Source organism: Heptranchias perlo, chromosome 2, assembly GCF_035084215.1.
Source record: "Heptranchias perlo isolate sHepPer1 chromosome 2, sHepPer1.hap1, whole genome shotgun sequence".
NCBI classification, from domain to species: domain Eukaryota; kingdom Metazoa; phylum Chordata; class Chondrichthyes; order Hexanchiformes; family Hexanchidae; genus Heptranchias; species Heptranchias perlo.
Window position 1 is genome coordinate 98,877,101 of NC_090326.1, and position 22,907 is coordinate 98,900,007.

Consider the following 22,907-nt stretch of genomic DNA (forward strand, 5'->3'; position numbering starts at 1 on the left):
TAGATAAGGAAAAATTTCTTTACTCAGAGGGTTGTGAATCTTCAGAATTCTCTACCCCATAGGGCTGTGGATGCTTAGTCGTTGAATATATTGAAGACTAAGATCGACAGATTTTTGAACACTAAGGGAATCACGAGATATGGGGAAAGTGGAGTTGAGGTAGAAGATCAGCCATAATCTTATTGAATGGCAGAGCAGTCTCGAGGTGCTGTCTGGCCTACTCCTGCTCCTATTTCTTATGTCCTTATTCTGACTCTATTTGCTACATTTTTATGAAGACTGGAGGAGGTCGGAGTGGTTGGTCCAGACTTGACCATCTTTACATTTCTTGGATGTATGTCTCCTGTGCTTTGTCGACCGGAATACAGCTGGTACGGTGCTCGGACCACCACCTGGTGTGGGTAGAACTTGCTCTGCTCCGCGCAGTGGCACATTAACAATGGGCTATTAGAGGACAGATGCTTCCAGGAGTTGTTTTGTTGGTTCTGAACTGACCGGAAAAGGCAGAAGGGAGACTTCCCCTCCTTGAGGTTATGGTGGTAGGTGGGCAAAACTCGTGTCTGCGTTTTTCTTCTAAGAGTATGCAGAAGGATCGACCAAGGATTGAGACTCCAAGAACAGGTGATTGGAGATGGAGGTGCTTCATCTGGAGTCCTTTACTGGTGAAAATCCACCCCTGTAGCAGGCGTATGAAGAGAGGAAGGGCACGCTGAAAAATCTGTGGTTTGTCAGGTCTTGCGGCCTTTAAATCCTTCCGGACCTAGATTGTGGCTTGCCCTTCTAGTTGGAGAAAAGGCGGGTGTCTGCAAGCAACTCACTTTGCTGCTGGCAAATAACCAATCCCTTGTCGTGGATGTGCAGGGAATAAACAGCAGGGCCCGTGCTTGTTACAAGGCTCTTTTCTCTCCACATCCGACAAGTGAAGATGCTCACAGAATTTTGTGGGAGGACCTGCCATAGGGCAGCCCAAAGGACAACGGACGATTAGAGCCTTTGCTGACCCTCGTGGATTTATTCGACGCTCTCCACTACAAGAGGGTGGAGCTCTTTTGAAGGGTCCAATAAGGCGGCAGCAAGATTTACCAAGTGCCTCCAACAAAAAAAATACATTTTACAAGTATTGTACCTGAGAGGAGGATAATACTAATAATAAATAATATTGCAATGTTCGAATAGGATTTGATTTACAAAATGATGGGCGGATGTTGTCCTGGATTAAACGGCCCGGGACCGTGTACGACTGACCAGCCAGCACAGTGCCTAGGCAAGCAGATATGGCTCCAGCAAAGATTTTATTATCTGTATAATGGAATAAAGTTCCGAGCCTGGATGGGCTGATGGTGCAGTTCAACAAGGCGTTCTGGGATGTCCTGGCGGATGACTATTCTCAGGTGCTGGAAGAGGCATAAGCAACTGGAAAATTGCCCCTCTCGGCGCAGGACATCCATTGCCCTGCTACACTTGAAAGGAGCTCCGAAGCCTGAAAAACTAGTGTCTGCTCTTTTTTCTTTGTAGTGCATGGATAATAAAATCTTTGCGGGAGCTATATCTGCTTGCCTTGTCACCGAGCTGGTCAGTTCTACATGGACATGGGAGCATTCCAATACTCTCCTGGCCGGCCTCCTATCTTCCACCCTCCATAAACTTAAGCTCATCCAAAATTCTGCTGGCCGTATCCTAACTCGCACCAAGTCCCATTCATCCATCACCGCTGTGCTCGCTGACCAACATTGGCTCCTGGTCCCCGCATGCCTCTGTTAGAATTCTCATTGTTGTATTCAAATCGCTCCATGGCCTCGCCCCTTCCTATATCTGTAAACTCCTTTAGCCCTAAAACCCTCAGAATTCTGCATTCCTCCAACTCTGACCTCTTGTCCGTCTCCCATCTCCTTCACCCCACCGTTGGCAGCCGTGCCTTCAGCTGTCGAGGCCCTTAACTCTGGAATTCCCTCCCTAAACCTCTCCTTCTCCTCCTTTAAGATCCTCATTAAAACCTATCGCTTTGACCAACTTATGGCCACCTGTCCTAATATTTCCTTCTTTGGCTCAGTGTCATCTTTTGTCTGATTACATTCCTGTGAAGTGCCTTGTGATGTTTTACTACATTAAAGGTGCTGTATAAATGCAAGTTCTTGTTCAATCCAGGACAACATTCAGGTTTTATAATTAATGGGCAGAATCGAATCCTAATCTTAACATTACAGTATAATTTTAGTTTGTTGAGGCCAACTGTATTAGTGTTATAATTTCTGATGAAAGATTTGTAACCTGAAACGTTAACTCTTTCTCTCTCCACAGATGCTGCCTGACCTGCTGAGTATTTCCAGCATTTTCTGTTTTTATTTCAGATTTATAGCATTTTCTGTTATTTCAGATTCCCAGCATCAGCAGTATTTTGCTTTTGTATTCGTGTTATCCTTTTTTTTTATTCGTTCATGGGATGTGGACATCGCTGGCAAGGCCAGCATTTATTGCCCATCCCTAATTGCCCTTGAGAAGGTGGTGGCGAGCCGCCTTCTTGAACTGCTGCAGTCCATGTGGTGAAGGTTCTCCCACAGTGCTGTTGGGTAGGGAGTTCCAGGATTTTGACCCAGTGACAATGAAGGAACGGCGATATATTTCCAAGTCGGGATGGTGTGTGACTTGGAGGGGAATGTGCAGGTGGTGTTGTTCCCATGTGCCTGCTGCCCTTGTCCTTCTAGGTGGTAGAGATCGCGGGTTTGGGAGGTGCTGTCGAAGAAGCCTTGGCGAGTTGCTGTAGTGCATCCTGTAGATGGTACACATTGCAGCTATAGTACGCCGGTGGTGGAGGGAGTGAATGTTTAGGGTGGTGGATGCCAATCAAGTGGGTTGCTTTGTCCTGGGTGGTGTCGAGCTTCCTGAGTGTTGTTGGAGCTGCAATCATCCAGGCAAGTGGAGAGTATTCCATTACACTCCTCCTGACTTGTGCCTTGTGGATGGTGGAAAGGCTTTGGGGAGTCAGGTGAGTCACTCACCGCAGAATACCCAGCCTCTGACCTGCTCTTGTAGCCACAGTATTTATGTGGCTGGTCCAGTTATGTTTCTGGTCAATGGTGACCCCCAGGATGTTGATGGTGGGGATTTGGCAATGGTAATACTGTTGAATGTCAAGGGGAGGTGATTAGACTCTCTTGTTAGAGATGGTCATTGCCTGGCACTTGTCTGGCACGAATGTTACTTGCCACTTATCAGCCCAAGCCTGGATGTTGTCCAGGTCTTGCTACCCTCAGTGCTTCCTCCAAGTAGTGCTCAACATGGAGGAGTACTGATTCATCAGCTGAGGGAGGACGGTAGGTGGTAATCAGCAGGAGGTGGGATGGGCACTTGTAAAATGTGTATTTTTGTTGGAGGCACTTTGCAAGCCCTCTTGCCACCTTTTTTGTGCCATTCCTTTATCCTCCTCTGTGTGGTCACTGTTCTAACGGCTCTTTCTTTGGTTCCTTATCATTTTTTTGACTGATTACGCTCCTGTGAAGCGTCTTGGGACGTTTTACTATTTTGAAGGTGCTGTATAAATGCACCCTATTTTTTTTATTTATATAGATATGAGTTCCTCCCACGTGATCAAGAACTACATTTCCCAGAACCGGAGCAGTGGGACCTTGAATTCCTTCATAACTGCTTTCGGATGAAATATTTGCTGCATTCGTTAACCGCCCACAGAGCTGGACAGCGGGGAATTAGGATAAAATAAATTATACCAAAAAAACCCAACGTCACTGTTGGTGGCGCAGGAGCGAATCGGCCAGCTATAGCGCGTATTGGCAACGGGAGAAGCCCGGGAAGGCCTCGTGTGTTTCTGGCAGTTGGAGGAGGCGGTGCTGCAGGTAAAAGGGAGCGGGAGCGGGGGCTCGGACCCGGGGTTCGGCACTACCTCGCTTCAGAGGTACCGGCCGGAGCGGCCAGGAGTGAGTGAGTGAGTGAAGCACGGCCTGTGGCTGATTGGGCTCATGCTGGGTTTGGGGTTATTGTTTACCGTTGTACGCGTGGCTTGTTGATGCTCCGTCCGGGGCCACTGAGGCTCCCGCCAGTTGTCCCGCGAGGTATGACCTGGCCAGCGCAATATATGATTTGATTGTTACCTCTTGACTTTTATTCTGCTTTACTTGGCTTATGTAGTTCAATCTCCTGTTAGCTTTGTTGATTACTGCTCTGCGTTTGTTGGAAATGTTGAGTGTCCAGTCTACTAAATCTGTTCTCTTTCTTTTACGTTCCTTCGCTATTTCAACACCATTCATCGAGGAGGTGTGTTGTCCAAATCATTGCTATTTCTGAGCTGCCTCAGATTCCACTCCCCCACCTAGTTTGGCATCTACAAATTTGACCATTTTGAATTGAGTTTCTGAATTCAGGTCATATAAATAAGAAACAATAGTGGTCCCAACACTGAGCTCTGAGGTACTCCAGTCAGTCCTCTTTCTATTCGCTTTCTCCCCCCCCCCCCCCCCAACTCTGATGTAACTCTAATGAGCACTTGTTTTCTACCTTCAGCCAGTTTCTTACCCATTTCCAGAGTTTACCCTGAATCTCCACAGCTTTGAGTTGAAGTAATAACTTTTAGTGTGGAACTTCATCAAAAGTCTTTTGGAAGTTGAGATACACTATAACGTAGGGTTGCTGCTTCCTCAAAGAAGTTGAGGAGGTTGGTCAGACAGGATCTTATCCTTCTGAATCCATGCTGACTGCTATTAACGAGTTTTTTTAATGTACAGATGATCCTTGTGTTTAATCCTGATAATTGATTCCATTGTTTAACATGGAATGAATGAGTCTGTACTTGCCTGTGTCTGTTTTGTAACCGTTTTTGAATATGCGCCCCACACTATCCCCTTGCCTGATCCTGTCTGGTTTTGGATTTGGTGAAAGGTGGCAATTGTAGCTATCCCCCACTGCTTAAAATGTAGTATAGTAATGAAGATATGACTGGTAACACTAATTGTTTTGGAGCAAAAGGGGAGTGTGATTGATATGGACTGCTGCCAATCAGCAGGTAGTGCTGCTGTTGCATGAAAACTTTTCAAATTGGTTAAAAATAGTGCATCAATTCTAGCTCCTCCCAGCATCATGTTTTGCTTCACTTGGACAGGCTTCATGCCCCATTGAGAACCAGTATGCTTTATAGAGAACTTCCTCCAAAATAAGTCAGTAAGTAGCTGAGCCATACAGACCAAGAAGGTTGTAGGTTGAATTTCCAGTCTGCATTAGTTAATTCTGGATGGTGTTAGGTGCTACATTTGGCCTCAGAGCTTCTGGGTTAGGGAGGAGAAAATTACTCGGGACTCCTCATATTATCCATTGACCTCTGGAGTGTTGGGTGACGACCAGATCAGGTCCCTGCAGTTGAGCCCCACCCATGAATAATGGCCATTTGGGCAAGATATCACAGGGTGACCAGAACATGTGGAATCACATTCCAATAAGACCTCTGATCCCTTCCATTTTCCTCATATCCTATGATATTGCAGACCATAAAATAAGTAGGTCAAGCAGGGTTAGAAAAACCGTGTGGAAAGGGATGGCATTGAGAGGAGGAGGAGGAGGAGGAGGGAGGGAGGGTGTATAGTAAGGGGAAGGAGGATAAGGATCTCTGTTCAAGTGTTGGTTTTCCTGCTTGGAAGTGGGAGGGGATATTCCCATGAGAACTCTGCTGTTCTTCAAATGGTGCCATGGGTGTCACATTTATAAGAGGGTACACTTCCACTCCAAATGTGCATTAAAAATACTGTACATTTTCTTTTGTTTGTTATAGATGCTCTGCACATGTAAATTTTATTAATTCATGATCAGCAAATCTGGTGTTGTCTGTATGCGACAGAGTATAAACTGGGATTTGTAATAGATTTACTGAAACTGATGTTAATCTGCTCCAATAAATGTTTAATTTTATAACCTGTTTATTTCAGATAGCGTGCTACAGCTCGCACTGTAATCCCGAAGGCTATCAGTAGATAATGTGGAAAATTATGTGGCTGCATAATTGTGTTTTTCTATGATCCTTGTATTAATGGGAACTTCATAAATAGATGTAGTACCATTCATTTGCTGATTGTGACACTGCTGAGCTATGCAAGATTATTTTTTTCAGAAAGCAAAATACTGCAGGTGCTGGAAATCTGAAAACAAAAGTAGAAAAAGTTGGAAATATTCAGGTCAGGCAGCATCTGTGGAGAAACAAGTCAGTCAGTCAGTCCACATTTCAGGTGCAAGGCTCTTCTTCAGGACTGGAAGATATTACAGATGAACACGATTTAAAAAGGAACAGAACAAGCAAAAAGGAAAGAAAGAAAAAGAAACACACACACAAGAAAAGAAGTACAATGATCTGTGATGTGCTTGGTGGAGAACAGGAGATGGTTAAGTGGCAGAAGTGATATTGGCAGGAGACAAATGGAAGCATAATGAGTTGGTTACCCTAATCTAGAGGAGCCTGCATCATGAGCAGTACATACAGTATACTAGGTTGGAGGAAGTACATGTAAATTGTTGTCTCACACAAGAATGTTCAAGGGCCCTGAACTGTGGTGGTGTATCTCCTGCGCTTGTATAGGGAGGTGCCAGGGGAAGGAGAGCAGGTGCTTTGTAAGCATAATGTAGGAATTCACAGTTGATTGTTGTGTTGTTGACACATTTGTTGTTAGAGGATGCAGTTTGTTCACGTTCTTGATCAAATTTATTTTGCATCTCTGCTATAATAAATTACCCATTTTGCGGTTTTCACTATATTTTTCCTCCCCGTGCGACCCGCTGGTGGCATGTTGCAGGCAATCCCGTAAGGCCATTCTTCATGTGAGCCTAACCAGTGAGTTTTGGAAGGCGATTTGATATGGAGGGAGAGGCATCACTGCTAAGCTTGACCCTATCCTTACTGTATGATACTTAATGTATGGCAGAGTAACCAAATTATTTATTTGGCTTCTAAGATTGGTTTAATTTGTCCCCGTATCTTTTAACTTGAGTCTGCCTGGCCGCACATTTGTACTGCTTGAGGGTGGGTGGCTGCACTGTTCGAGGATCTCCACTAATTCATTTTGTCTCCTCAGATCTTATTAGAAACCAAATGCTCCCAGCCAAAATGATTGTATCTATGCTCTTTCTTTTGCTTCAGTTTTTGGTAAATTTTGTGTTATACATTAGATAACTCCATTTTAAAAAAAAATGTCTGTTGATGCCATGATTCCAGAAAGTTTGATGTATTATTTGATTAAACAGTGTGTTTATGGAGTGTGGGTTTGTGGTAGGCACATATGTGTATAGAGCAGAGGGTACGTGGGGATAAGTGCAGCGAAAGTGATTAATTTCCTTGCACTTTGTGACTTTCTGGTCGGTTGCCTCAGATTCACATGGTAGCTATTTTGAGCTTGTGCTGTGCAGGCCTCTGCTTTCAGAGACAGATATTGTCTATGTACCTCCACTACTTAGTTAAATGCTGTAAAGTAATATTCTTGGAAAATAAATACTGTTTACAAATGGATTGTTTGGGCAAATAAGGGAGATTTCTGGAGTTGACAATAAATTATGAGTAAGTTCAGTTATCTGGTAATAAGTGTGAAGATCAAAGGTTAATGAAATGTATTGAATCCAGGAGTGCTTTATTTTTTAAAAATATAACTTGTCTTGTGCAAGGGTTCAAATTCTATGTTCGAGCCAGTATTTAGATCAGAATTACGGTTGTGGGTTTCAGTATGAAATCTATGATCTAGTATTCGTAGACTTGGTGCTTAACCTATCAAACACTAGAGAACAGCAGGGAATGTTGAACCAAAACAGTTGACCCAAAGCATACAACCACACATTGAGTACTGTGGCTAATTTTGATAAGCAACAACAACTTGCATATATATAGCGCCTTTAACGTAGTAAAACGTCCCAAGGTGCTTCACAGGAGCGATTTATCAAACAAAATTTGACACCGAGCCACATAAGGAGATATTAGGACAGGTGACCAAAAGCTTGGTTAAAGAGGTCGGTTTTAAGGAGCATCTTAAAGAAGTAGCTGAGAGACGGAGAGGTTTAGGGTGGAAATTCCAGAGCTTAAGGCCTAGACAGCTGAAGACCTAGCCGCCAATGGTGGAGCGATTTAAAATCGGGTTTGTGCAAGAGTCAAGAATTGGAGCGCAGAGATCTCGGAGGGTTGTCGGGCTGGATGAGGTTACAGAGATAGGGTAGGGCGAGGCCATGGAGGGATTGAAAACAAGGATGAGAATTTTAAAATCGAGGCATTCCCGGACTGAGCTAATGTAAGTCAGCGAGCGCAGGGATGATGGGTGAATGGGGCTTGGTGCGCGTTAGGATACTGCAGCAGAGTATTGGATGAACTCAAGTTTATGGAGGGTGGAACATAGGAGGGCGGCCAGGAGCGCATTGGAGTAGTCCAGTCTGGAGGTAACAAAGGCATGGATAAGGGTTTCAGCAGCAGATGAGCTGAGGCAGGGGTGGAGATGGGCAGTGTTAGGAAAGTGGAAGCAGGCGGTTTTGGTGATGGAGCGGAAATGTGGTACACAAGGGAGGTACTGAAAATGGTGCAGAGAATCTGGTCCCTTGTATCAGAAAACAAAGTTTTATAAGGAAAGACTGGAAACTTGACATTTTCAGCCTTGAAAGGCGATGGCTGCGAGGTGGCCTAATAGAGGTACATAAGATAGTAAACTATTTTTAAAAAGTCAATCCAGAACATTACTTCATACTAAACTGTGACACTAGAACAAGCTACACAAGTTCAAATTAGTAAAATATCAATTTAGGACTGATGTTAGGAAGTTTTTCCACACAGTGATCGACACATGGATTGGACTTTGAGTAGGGAAGTTAATCATTTTAAGAAGTAGTTGTATACCATGATGCTGGGGGGAGTAGGCAGTAGTTTTTTCTGGTTGGATGATTTAGAATGGGTTGAATAACTTTGCTCATCCTTATCTATCTTGTGAATAAGTGTTTGCACATAATGTGTTCTGATTTTTAAAAACTGATCTCTTTTTATTGTAAAATATATATAAAGTTAAGTTACTGCTTAGTAGAGTCCTGCAGTTATACATTTTATACCAGCACTTTCAGTAAAGAAATGTTGTTATAATGTAGGGCAAGAGTGCACTTTCCAATCTCACTCAGTGGCTTTTGGAATGTCTTGTGCAAGAAAAAAATGGGGGAGGAGGAGAGAATCCCACTTTCAGTAGAGGTGCTCTTTAAGTAGTTAGGCCAGAGAAGAGCAATTTCTTCTCTGCATCTTTCCATGCTGTATCTGACTTGGGAGTGCTTGATGCAGACACTGGGTGCTAAAGTGGAACAATATTCCATCCCCAGCTTTCATGTTCCTCACCTTAATAGGTACAACATTTCACTGGAAAATTCAAGTCTGCTAGCCAGCCTGTGTCTGATAGTGTTTGGAAGTTATTGAAACAAAACAAATTATACCTCTCATATCTTTTAAACATTCCTTGACACGTTTTTTTTTAAAAATTACATAATGTTGTTTAACGCTGGATTAAAACCGTAATTCTTGGGGGAACTGCATTGGCTGGCAAGCATGCCCTTTTCCACCTCTGGTATCTGAATTTAAATCGAATCTTAACTGGTGGAATGACATCCTGTTCTGGTTGTAAGGATTGCATGTGAAATAAACTTTGCTAATCTCAATCCAGTTCCTAATGACACCATAACCTAGCACAAATTGCCTTTACAATCTACTTATTTTTACTTCACATGAAAGGTTAGAAAGGGATTGATGGTGAAATCTGTCCAGAAAATATACTGATGTCGTATCACATGCTGATAATTGTAACTAAATTTTAATTCCCTGTGACCATGATTTGCTTCTAAAGAAAATAGAACTTTTTTTATTTTGAACAAAACCAGCAGAACTGATTAGTTGAAATGTTCAAACTTTTCTAGCTAGAGAATGGCTCCATAATTAGATGGACAGATTTTCATCATTTAAACACTTAATCACACTCATTCATTGGACATTATTCATTTGTTTAAATGTTTACACTTTAACAGGCCTACATTGGCTGAAAATCTTGGGGATAGACTGGAAGAGATAACACAGGATTATAGTCTGTTTTTAGTAAGTGGCAAAGTATGACTGGAAATTATAGGCTGGTTATTTTGATATTACTAATGGAAATACTTAAAATACAGTTCAATCTAATGAAAATCAATACATAAAGCCACATAGATTTTATAAGCATAAGATCTTGCTTACAAATTTACTCTAATTTCTTAAGTTTACAGATGGGGATAATCAAGTAGATATTACTGTGCCAGCATTGACTTTCAAAACCTGTTTTGAAGTTGCACACTGAGTTACCTTCCCACAAATTTATTCAGGGAGGAAGTGCAAAGAACATGAATAATTGGCTGTACTGGTGGAAACCAAGGACATTCGAGCTGGACAAAAGTGCAGTGATTAGGTTTACAGGGATTGAGCTAGGACTTCTATTTCACAATTCATCTAACTTGGATGAACGAATTTAGACAGAATTGGTAAATGTGAGTCAGAGTGTTGTGGATTCCAGCCCCACTCAAAGACGAGCACAAAACTAAGCTGACACGTCAGTGCAGCGCTGATGGAGTATTACATTATTTGAGGTGCTGTCTTTCAGATGAGACCGAGGGCCAATTTGCTATTCAGGTGGACGTAAAGGATCCTGTGGTACCTTAAAAGCATGCTAGATAATATAGATTAACTGATCCTTTATCTCATTTCCTGTTTGAGAATTATTGTGTGTGTAAATTGGCTTCTGTATTTGCCCACATAAGGGATTCCATTGAATTTCAGTTTCAAAGTATACAAAAAATGTTCATCACTTCAGCTTTGATTCATGTATATAACTGGTGTAAAATAAACTAACTGACCGTTATTTTTAAACTTCACGGTAGAAAAGAGCTGACAGGATGAACCCTGGATTTTTTTTTTCCTTTTCTCTCATCCTCTCATAAAGACATTGATTCTTTACTGAGTTACAGTTTCTTGGCTATGTTTGTTCTCTATTACCTTGTCCAATGCTGTTCTTGGTGAGCATTTACAGGCTAGTTGATCATCTTACAAGCCCAGTCCTTTTGTCACTTGATCATAACAATTTCCCCATCTCAACTAAGGATAATTGTACTGCGGCCCTGGCTAACTCAGCACAGAACAAGGGTCCAGTCTGGACTCTTCCTGGTCTGAGTGGCACAGCAACTTGTAGGTTAACAAGTATATTCTATTAGGACAGACTTGAATTTAATTTGTTTATGCTGTTTCTTCGGCATTTCCGCGAATCTTCCACTAAAGGTACGCAGGAGATTGGGAGAAAATTTACTCCCACATGTCTCGTATTTCCTTTGGCTTGATGCTTCTGATTCTCCTCCCTCTCCCTTTTTGTTTTGGCCTCCCATTTCTCCCTCTGCTCTGACCTCCTTTGCCTACTCATACCGAATTCCTCCTTACCACCCAACGTGTTTCCGAATCCCCTTCTCCTGCTGTTCTCGCCCAATTCTCAGCGATCCATGAATACTCGTGGAAGGTGGGACAATCTTAGCTTCTCCTGCATTCCGCATTAGTATTATTATGCGGAATAATCCAGTTTTAGGATGTAGGCGAGGCTATGATAGGCCCACCTCTCATTAATGCTCGCTGATGAATTGTTTCACTGAGGGAGCAGTAATATATACAAGACAGAGATAATATTGTAGTGAGATAATACAATAATGAAACCCAGACGGTGCTTTTTTTAGAACAGGCTTTTTCCCACAGTAGCATACTGGTTATGTTACTGGATTAATAATCCGAAGACAAGAGTTCAAATCTCACCACAGCAGCTGGGACATTTAAATTCAGTTAATTAATATAAAATCTGGAATAAAAAGCTAGTATTCGTAATGGTGACTATGAAACTACCGGATTGTCGTAAAAACCCATCTGGTTCACTAATGTCCTTTTTAGGGAAGGAAACCTGCCGTCCTTACCCTGTCTGGCCTATCTGTGACTCCAGACCCACAGCAATGTGGTTGATTCTTAACTGTCCTCTAAAATGGCCTATCAAGCTACTCAATCCAGTTGTACAATCCTGCTTCAAAAAGACATAAGAATAAAACCGGACGGACCACCTGGCATCGGACACGACAATGGCGAACCAAGCCCAGTCAACCCTGCAAAGTCCTCCTCACTAACATCTGGGGACTTGTACCAAAATTGGGAGAGCTATCACACAGACTGGTCAAGCAACAGCCTGACATAGCCATATTCACAGAATCATACCTTTCAGCCAACGTCCCAGACGACTCCATCATCATCCCTGGGTATGGCCTGTCCCACCGGCAGGACAGACCCATCAGAGGTGGCGGCACAGTGGTATACAGTCAGGAGGGGAGTGGCTGTGGGAGTCCCTCAACATTGACTTCGGACCCCATGAAATCCCATGGCATCAGGTCAAACATGGGCAAGGAAACCTCCTGCTGCTTACCACTTACTGCTGTCCCTCAACTGATGAATCAGTACTCTTTCATGTTGAGCAGCACTTGGAGGAAGCACCAAGGGTAGCAAGGGCACCACGACCGACTGAACTGGCTAAGTCCTGAAGGACGTAGCGGCCAGACTGGGCCTGAGGCAGGTGGCGAGAGAGCCAACATGAGGGGAAAAATCTACTTGACCTCGTCCTCACCAATATACATGTTGCAGATGCATCTCTCCATGACAGTATTGGTAAGAGTGACCAACGCACAGTTCTTGTAGAGACTAAGTCTCGTCTTCACACTAAAGACACTGTCCATCGTGTTGTGTGGCACCACCACTGTGCTAAATGGGTTAGATTCAGAACAGATCTAGCAGCTCAAAACTGGGCATCCATAAGATGCTGTGGGCCATCAGCAGCAGCAAACTGGTATTCCACCACAATCTCTAACCTCGTGGCCTGGCATATAACTCACTCTACCATTACCAACATGCCAGGAGCAGCACCAGGTGTACCTAAAAATGAGATGCCAACCTGTTGAAGCTACAACTCTGGACTACATGCATTCTAAACAGCAGAAGAAGCATGCTATAGACAGAGCTAAGTGATCCGACAACCAACGGATTAGATCGACGCTCTGCAGTCCAGCCATAACCAGTCGTGAATGATGGTGGACAATTAAACAACTAACGGAAGGAAGAGGCCCCATGAACATCCCCATCCTCAATGATGGCAGAGCCCAGCACATGAGTGCAAAAGACAAGGCTGAAGTGTTTGCAACCATCTTCAGCCAGAAGTGCCAAGTAGATGATCCATATTGGCCTCCTCCCGAGATCCCCACCATCACAGAAGCCAGTCTTCAGCCAATTTGATTCACTCCACATATCATCAAGAAACGGCTGAGTGCACTGGATACAGCAAAGGCTATGGGCCCTGACAGCATCCCGGCTGTAGAGCTGAAGACTTGTGCTCCAGAACTAGCCGCGCCTCTAGACAAGCTGTTCCACTACAGCTACAACTGGCATCTACCCAACAAAGTGGAAACTTGCCCAGGTATGCCCTGTCCTCAAAAAGCAAGACAAACACAATCCGGCCAATTATCGTCCCATCAGTCTATTCTCAATCATCAGCAAAGTGATGGAAGGTGTCGTCGACAGTGCTATCAAGCGGCACTTACTCACCAATAACCTCACCGATGCTCAGTTTGGTTCCGCCAGGACCACTCTGCTCCAGACCTCATTACAGCCTTGGTCCAAACATGGACAAAAGAGCTGAATTCCAGAGGTGAGGTGAGAGTGACTGCCCTTGACATCAAGGCAGCATTTGACCGAGTGTGGCATTAAGGAGCCCTAGTAAAACTGAAGTCAATGGGAATCTGGGAAAACTCTCCAGTGGCAGGAATCATACTTAGCACAAAGGAAGATGTTGGTGGCCAGTCATCTTGGCCCCAGGACATCACTGCAGGAGTTCCTCAGGGCAGAGCCCTAGGCCTAACCATCTTCAGCTGCTTCATCAATGACTGTCCCTCTATCATAAGGTCAGAAGCAACTATGTTTGCTGATGATTGCAGTGTTCAGCTCCATTCGCAACCCCTCAGATAATGAAGCAGTCCATGCCCGCATGCAGCAAGACCTGGACAACATCAAGGATTGGGCTTTTAAGTGGCAAGTAACATTCGTGCCAGGCAATGACCATCTCTAACAAGAGAAAGTCTAACCACCTCCCTTTGACATTCAGCGGCATTACCATCGCTGAATCCCCCACCATCAACTTCCTGGGGGTCACCATTGACCAGAAACTTAACTGGACCAGCCACATAAATACTGTGGCTACAAGAGCAAGTCAGAGGCTGGGTATTCTGTGACTAGTGACTCACCTCTTGACTCCCCAAAGCGCTTCCAAAATCCATAAGGCGTAAGTCAGGAGTGCGATGGAATACTCTCCACTTGCCTGGGTGAATGCAGCTAGCTCCAACGCTCAAGAAGCTCGACACCATCCAGGACAAAGCTGCCCGCTTGATTGGCACCCCATCCACCACCTTAGACATTCACTCCCTCTGCCACCGGTGCACCATTGCTGCAGTGTGTACCATCTATAGGATGCAATGCAGCAACTCGCCAAGGCTGCTTTGACAGCACCTCCCAAACCTGTGACTTCTACCATCTAGAAAGACAAGGGCAGCAGGCACATAGGAACATCACCACCTGCACGTCCCCCTCCAAGTCACACGCTGTCGTGACTTGGAAATATATTGCCGTTCCTTCATCGTTGCTGGGTCAAAATCCTGGAACTCCCTACCTAACAACACTGTGGGAGAACCTTCATCACACAACTGCAGCAGTTCAAGAAGACGGCTCACTGTCACTTTCTCAAGGGCAATTAAGGAAGGGCAATAAATGCTTGCCTTGCCAGCGGGCCCACATCCCATGAATGGATATAAAAAAAAATTCAAATGCTTGTTCCTAACATGTTCATATATGTGTTTGCCATCTAAAAGTTAGCCTTGGAATTTAAGAAAAGAACAGAAAAAGTATCCTAATCTCAGATTTTTTAAAAAAACTACTTGTTTGTTGAACACTGTGGAAAAACTCCTGCACCAGAGACATCTTGTTAGTGGCAGCAGAACAAATATACATTGGCACTGGAATATTTTCATTGACTCATCCAACTAGTCATGATATCAACAACACTGATCTGATACAAATGGCACATTAAACCACAATTAGCACTATGTTCCGGTGCCATGTAGGTACATATGCAACATGAAACTGTGGTTGAGCCCTAAAGCATTTCATGAATGGTGAGAGAGGGAGTTAAAATAGACAATACTTATTATAATTTGGCATAGCGTGCTCAAAAAAAAATCCTAACTTGTATGCAAATTCTGCTCTTGGTCCCTGATTGCGATCCAGGGTAAAATAGGTTGGTTCAGCAGGAAGTGTTTTTGCTTTCACCTGCCTTCTGATCGCTGCCAATTTCTTACTATCCCATGAAGCTTTGTTGGTTCATTTTTGTTTCCCTGCATTTCCTTTCTGAATTCTCCCATGTTGTGCACTTGAAAGCGTATAAGGTGACTTTTAATGTAGCCTTTTTAAAACTGGTCACTAGGAGGCATGCAAGTATATCCCAAGGTGACTCTTGCTGTTCAAAGTTAGGGAAAAGCCTGAGTTATTTTACAAGTCTGAGCTTCACCATCTCTTGTGAGAAGTTAAAAATAAATGTTCTTTGTTACAGGGTAAACCAAAATGACTAAAAAAAGGAAGCGTCAAGATGACTTTCAAAAGGTGAAGCTAAAAGTTGGTAAAAGAAAACCAAAAGCAGACAATGCAACCAACACCAGCTTCAAAACACATGCCATCCATGTTCCAGAGCAGCTGAAGAGTGATGCATCACTGCCAACAAATCACCGCAAACTTAATGTGAAGGTACATGTGGTATCCTCAGTTTGCTGTATCTGATAGTACAAGTTGGATAAGTACACTGTATTTTCTCCCCCTTTCCTGTGTGCTGATCATCAATGTGCCAATTTGTGCGGTCAGGCAATTTGACTTGTATTGGGCATGCAGTTGTGCTCGATCCTGTTCTCAGCTGACCCTAGGGTGTGAGTACTTCCAGCAGGAGTCAATGGACAAAAGCAGAAACCCTAGCTGATTTCCTCTCTATCTCTAGCTTCGCAGTGCTAGGTCAGTTGTCGTGCCCCAATTACTTCCTTGGCTGAGATTACCTTAATCAGCACAGAGCATGCATTAATTGTCTGGTCTGTGTGTCTCAGTATCACCTTGAGTGGTATATTTACCCACTAAATCATCAAGGGACCGGCATCATCAAGGGCGGTAGTACAGTGTTCATTCTTGTCACTTGCTAAAGCTTTATTGTTTGCAGCAATTGCCTAGAAGAATGGAGGCCTTGTGGTTTTAACAGGCATTAATTGGATAGATCAGAGTTGTATGCAAGTTTGAATGACCGAACAAGGGGACTGCAGAAAATAGAGTTGTGTATCGAGGTTTGCAGATAACATTGCTAGGAGGCACAGTAAATAGTGTAGATGGGGGCAGGAAGTTACAAAGGGCCGTAGCTAATTTTCAGGCTTACTATTTTTTTTTAATACTTGTGCTCAAGTGAAAAAGGAGCACATGACATTTCCTGAACTGTAATGAGAGTTTGAATCCAAACTGGGCAGAATTGCCTCTTATGGAATGACACTTTCATATTTAATTTGTGCAGCTCTCAAAAGATTAAGCAAGAAAAGCATTGACTAAGTTTGTGGCCAAGACTGTCTTGCCAACCAAGTACTATTTGTCAAAGTCTTTCTGTACTGTCAACAGTCACCAATGTCAAATTTTATTACATCTAATTTGTTAGCTATCTATCTTCTTTCATATAGGTTACTGCTAGACAATGCCTATAGCGTGGTACCTTATGAAATTGATTCTCATGGCTACACAGAGCAAAGAAAGACTTGGAGAAATTGTCCTGGGATATCAAGGGATAAATTTCCCATGGCTGCAGCAATCCTTGATCAGAAAGTAAAGGTCAACTTTGTTTAACTTTTTGTATACTAAAGACAATTCCAGGCAACAGTATTATGTGGGCGACCTTTCCATATTTAGAAGAAACTGTGCATGAAGTTTCTTCATTGGTGCAGAATGTTGGCTTTTTGGGTTGAAAAAGAATTTGGACAAGCAATTGCAGAACCACTTGTTCTCCAGGCATAAACAAAGAGGTCTAGCTTAAATGCTAGTAACTTGTGGTGCTGCTCAAGTAACAACATTGCAAAAGAATAACAGCTCTGCTCCATCTTGTATGTTCCCCTTGAGTTAACATTATAAATGATTGGGGAGGATGGTAAATTGTACCATCTATTGGATAGAGTGAGCACTGGTGGCCTATTAGTCTTCTCTTACACTTTTTTTATATATGTTTATCTCTTTGATGTTGTAAACAATGGGCTCTGGCATGGAATAAACTTTCCTCATTAAATTGTTGGTCTGCATAGCTTTATTGAATCAAGAATAAGAGATAGGATTTCTCCCTAACCTGCTTAGGTTGGCTATATGATGCAGGAGAGAGGACTTCAGATTCCTGGGGCATTGGAACCAGTTCTGAGGCTGGAGGCATCTGTTCAAGTTTGATGGGTTGCACCTCAACAGAGCTGGGTCCAGTGTCTTCATGGAGAGGTTAACTAGTGCTGTGGGGGAGGATTTAAACTAATTTGGCAGGGGGTTGGGCACCAGGATGCGACATTAGAAAAGAGAAACAAGATGTACAAGTAGCACTCGAGTAAAGAGTAGTTCAGAAATAGGAGGGATCAGATGGGGCAAATGTGAGGCAGGCTAAGATGAAATTGGAGTGCATGTGCGAAAATGCATGTAGCATGGTAAATAAGATTGGTGAGCTGCAGGCTCAAGTTGCTACATGGAACTATGATGTAGTGGGAATAACAGAGACCTCGCTCAAAGAAGGGGAGGATTGAATACTTGATATTCTTGGCTACAAGGTATTCAGGAAAGGAAGGAGAAAGAAAGAAAGTTAATTGTATGATTTATATCAATGAGTGTTAATTGTATTTGGGTGGTGGGTATTCACTGGCGACTCTCTTGTATCCTGTTTATAGGAGAGCTTAGCTAGGGCATGTGTGTAAGGGAAATCTTTGTGAATAAAGGCTTGGAAACAACTAAAGACCAGGCTCTGGTATTCTATCCTTCACCACATGGCTATCCAATTTTAACAGGGGGTGGCAGTATTAATCAAAGAAGCTATTATAGCATTTGAAAGGAATGATGTAGTTGAGGGGTCAAAGGCAGAATCTATTTGTTTAGAATTAAGGAACAACAGAGGAGTTATTATGCTACTGTGTGCTTGCCATAGGCCACCAAATAGTGGGAAGGAGATAGAGGAGCAAATTTGAATGCAAATTACAAAAAGATGCAAGAACTGTAAGAGTAGTGATAATGGGGGACTTCAATTGTCCCAATAAAGACTGGGACAGTAACAGTGTAAAGGGCAAAGAGGGGGAGGAATTCCTGAAATGTGTACGAGAGAACTTTCTGGAACAGTGTGTTTCCAGTCCAAGCAGGAAGGAAACACCTATGGATCTAGTTCTGGGAATGAAGTTGGGCCAGTGGAGCATGTTACAGTGGGGGAGCATTTGGGGAACAGTGATCATAATATCATTAGGTTTAGAATAGTTATGGAAAAGGACAAGGGACAATCAAATGTGAAAATGCTTAACTGAAAGAGGGCAAGTTTCAGTGAGTTAAAAAGGGATCTTGCCCAGATGAATTGGAATCAAAAGTTGGTAGCCAAATCAGTAATTGAATAATGGGAGGCCTTCAAGGAGAGTTGGTTTGGGTATGGCATAGACACATCCTTACAAGGGGGAAAGGAAAGGCATCCAAAGCTAGAGCTCCCTGGATGACTAAAGATGTAGAGATTAAAATGAAACAGAAAAAGGAGGCTTATGAATGTAAGGTTCATAATTCAATAGAGAACCAAGCTGAATACAGAAAGTACAGAGGAGATCTAAAAAAGGAATGAGGGGGTAAAGAGAGTATGAGAATAGATTATCAGCTAACGGAAACGGGAACCTGAAGTTTTTTTATGAACATAAATAGTAAAAGGGTAGTCAAAGGAAGGTTGGGACTGATTAGGGACAAAAAAGGAGATCATCTTGTGGAGGTAGAGGGCATGGCTGAGGCACTAAATTAATGCTTCACATCCGTCTTCACTAGAGAAGAGGATGCTGCCATTGTGGTTGTAAAGGAGGAGGTAGTAGTGATATTGGATAGGATAAAAATAGATAAAGAAGAGTTACTTAAAAGATTGACAGTACTCAAGGTAGAAAAGTCACCCGGTCCAGATGGGATGCATCCTAGGTTACTGTGGGAAATAAGGGTGGAAATTGCGGAGGCTCTGGCCACAATCTTCCATTCCTTCTTAGATATGGGGATGGTGCTGGAGGATTGCAAATGTTACACCCCTGTTCAAAATGGGGGAGAGTGATAAACCCAGCAATTACAGGCCAGTCAGCCTAACATTGGTGGTGGGAAAACTTTGAGACAATAATCTGGGACAAAATTAATTGGCATTTGGAAAAGTATGGGTTAATAAATGAAAGTCAGCACTGATTTGTTAAAGAAAAATCGTGTTTGACTAACTTGATTGAGTTCTTTGAAGTAATGGAGAGGGTTGATGAGGGTAGTGAAGTTGATGTTGTGTATATGGACTTTCAAATGGTATTTGATAAAGTACCACACAGTAGACTTGTTAGCAAAAATAAAGCCCATGGGATTAAAGGGTTAGTGGCAGAGTCGGTACAGAATTGGCTAGGGGACAGAAAGCAGAGAGTAGTGGTGAATGGTGGTTTTTCAGACTGGAGAGGTGTCCTCCAGGGGTCAGTGGTAGGACCACTGCTCTTCTTGCTATATATTAATAACCTGGACTTGGGTATAGAGGGTATAATTTCAAAGTTTGCAGATGACTCAAAACTCTGAAATGTAGTAAACATTGTGGACTTCAGTAGGACGTAGACAGACTGGTGAAATGGGCAGAATGAGGAGAGACAATATAAACTAAATGGTGCCATTTTAAAGGGGGTGCAAGACAGAGAGACTTGGGGGTGCAAATACACAAATCTTTGAAGGTGGCAGGACAAGTTGAGATGGCTGCTTTTTTAAAAAAAAAGCATATGGGATCCTGGGCTTTATTAATAGAGGCATAGAGTACAAAAGCAAGGAAGTTATGCTAAACCTTTATGAAACACTGGTTAGGCCTCAGCTGGGGAATTGTGTTCAATTCTGGGCACCCCACTTTAGGAAGGATGTCAAGGCCTCGGAGAGAGTGCAGAAGAGATTTACTAGAATGATTCCAGGGATGAGGGACTTCAGTTATGTGGAGAGACTGGCGAAGCTGGGGTTGTTCTCCTTCGAACAGAAAAGGTTAAGGGGAGATTTGATAGAAGTGTTGAAGATCATGAACGGTTTTGATGGAGTAAATACGGAGAAACTGTTTCCAGTGGCAGAAGAGTCGGTAACCAAAGGACATGGATTTAAGGTGATCGGCAAAAGAGCCAGAGGTGATGCGAGGAAACATTTTTTATGCATCGAGCTCTAATGATCTGGGTGCACTGCCTCAAAGGGTGTTGGAAGCTAATTCAGTAGTAATTTTCAAAAGGGAATTGGATAAATACTTGAAGGGAAAACATTTACAGGGCTATAGTGAAAGAGCAGGGGAATGGGACTAATTGGATAGGTCTTTTGAAGAGCGACACAGGGGTCAGTATTTGGACCACTGCTTTTTTTGATATATATTAACGACCTGGACTTGGGTATAGAGGGTATAATTTCAAAATTGGCAGATGACATGAGACTTGGAAATGTCGTAAGCAATGTGACCGAATGGCCACCTCCTGTGCTGTACCTATTATGATATATCTTATAATATTCTACCACTGCAGATATGTTTTTTGAAAATTGAATTGCTGATAAATAGGATGGAGCTTTCTTGAGGATTCCCACGAAATATGTTCATGGTCGCCTGTATATGCACAAACAGCAGTTGATCACTCTTAGGGTTGTACATGGGGAGTGAAGATCAAGTTTCGCCTTCAAGTAAGGTTAGAGGTCACAGGAAATGGATCAGGGCATGCGGATGTAATTGAAGTCATGCATTCTGTGCTTATATTTATATAACACGCTGATTTGATATTTGTAGTCAAGTAGCAAGACTTATGGCAGTTTGTGGAGCAGAGAAGTAGAGTTGGTTGCACCATAATTGCAAGTAACCTTCTGGCATTGGTCAGTAATCAGATGAGAAGTAGGAGACAAAGGGAGTGTTCTCTGATTGGCAGGATGTGACAATTGGTCTTCCCCATGGATTTGTACTGGGGCATCAGCTTTTCACCATGTATATGACTTGGACAGAAATAAGGGAGTTGTATATCGAAGTTTGCAGATAATATTATTGGGAAGCATAGTAAGTTATGTAGATAGGATCAGGAAGTTACAAAGGTATGTAGCCAGAACAAATGATCCCATTTGGAATACTGAATTCAGTTTTGGGCACTGAACCTCAGGAGATAAATGTAAGGAATCTTACAACACCAGGTTATAGTCCAACAATTTTATTTTAAAATCACCAAGCTTTCGGAGATTATCCCCTTCGTCAGGTGAATGAGTGAAAGGTTCTCAAATCGCATATCTTGTATTAGGCTGGGACACCATCACACCAATCAAAAGGTGTCGTTGGTGTTCAGACAGGTTAGCCACGGAAAACAGTAGGTCCCAGTACACTGAATACACATTGTGTCAAATTACACAGACAGAGAGAAAGAGACCCAAATGGCAGAGAGAGAGAGAAAATATTAAAAACAGATAACTTTTTTTTCCTCCTTGCTGGTGGGGTTACGTGTAGCGTGACATTAACCCAAGATCCCGGTTGAGGCCGTCCTCATGGGTGCGGAACTTGGCTATCAATTTCTGCTCGATGATTTTGCGTTGTCGTGTGTCTCGAAGGCCGCCTTGGAGAACGCTTATCCGAAGATCGGTGGCTGAATGTCCTTGACTGCTGAAGTGTTCCCCGACTGGGAGGGAACCCTCTTGTCTGACGATTGTTGCGCGGTGTCCGTTCATCTGTTGTCGCAGTGTCTGTATGGTCTCGCCAATGAACCATGCTGCGGGGCATCCTTTCCTGCAACGTATGAGGTAGACAACGTTGGCCGAGTCACAGGAGTATGAACCATGTACCTGGTGGGTGGTGTCCTCTCGTGTGATGGTGGTATCCGTGTCGATGATCTGGCATGTCTTGCAGAGGTTGCTGTGGCAGGGTTGTGTGGTGTCGTGGACGCTGTTCTCCTGAAAGCTGGGTAATTTGCTGCGAACGATTGTCTGTTTGAGGTTGGGTGGCTGTTTGAAGGCGAGTAGTGGAGGCGTGGGGATGGCCTTAGCGAGGTGTTCGTCATCGATGACATGTTGAAGGCTGCGGAGAACATGGCGTAGTTTCTCCATTCCGGGGCAGTACTGGACGATGAAGGGTACTCTGTTGGTTGTGTCCCGTGTTTGTCTTCTGAGGAGGTCTATGCGATTCTTCGCTGTGGCCCGTCGGAACTGTCGATCGACAAGTCGAGCGTCATATCCCGTTCTTAAGAGGGCATCTTTCAGCGTCTGTAGGTGTCCATCGTGTTCCTCCTCGTCTGAGCAGATCCTGTGTATTCGTAGGGCCTGTCCATAGGGGATGGCCTCTTTGACGTGGTTGGGGTGGAAGCTGAAAAAGTGGAGCATCGTTAGGTTGTCCGTGGGCTTGCGGTAGAGTGAGGTGCTGAGGTGCCCGTCTTTGATGGAGATTTGTGTGTCCAAGAAAGAAACTGATTCTGAGGAGTAGTCCATGGTGAGTTTGATGGTGGGATGGAACTTGTTGATGTTATCGTGTAGCCGCTTCAGTGATTCTTCGCCGTGGGTCCAT

General features: G+C 43.4%; 1 protein-coding gene across 2 annotated transcripts in view; it reads left to right on the forward strand.

Moving 5' to 3' along the window:
* The first annotated feature begins 3,607 nt into the window (after positions 1-3,607).
* tex10 (testis expressed 10) overlaps positions 3,608-22,907 on the forward strand; it is a 139,019-nt gene continuing 119,719 nt past the window's right edge. Inside the window, exons 1-2 of one of the 2 annotated variants that reach the window (XM_068004919.1) lie at positions 3,608-3,848; positions 15,684-15,874. In XM_068004919.1, the coding sequence (XP_067861020.1) occupies positions 15,695-15,874 (180 nt within the window). In that variant the 5' untranslated portion in view covers positions 3,608-3,848; positions 15,684-15,694. The other variant, XM_068004927.1, reaches the window with a different exon arrangement.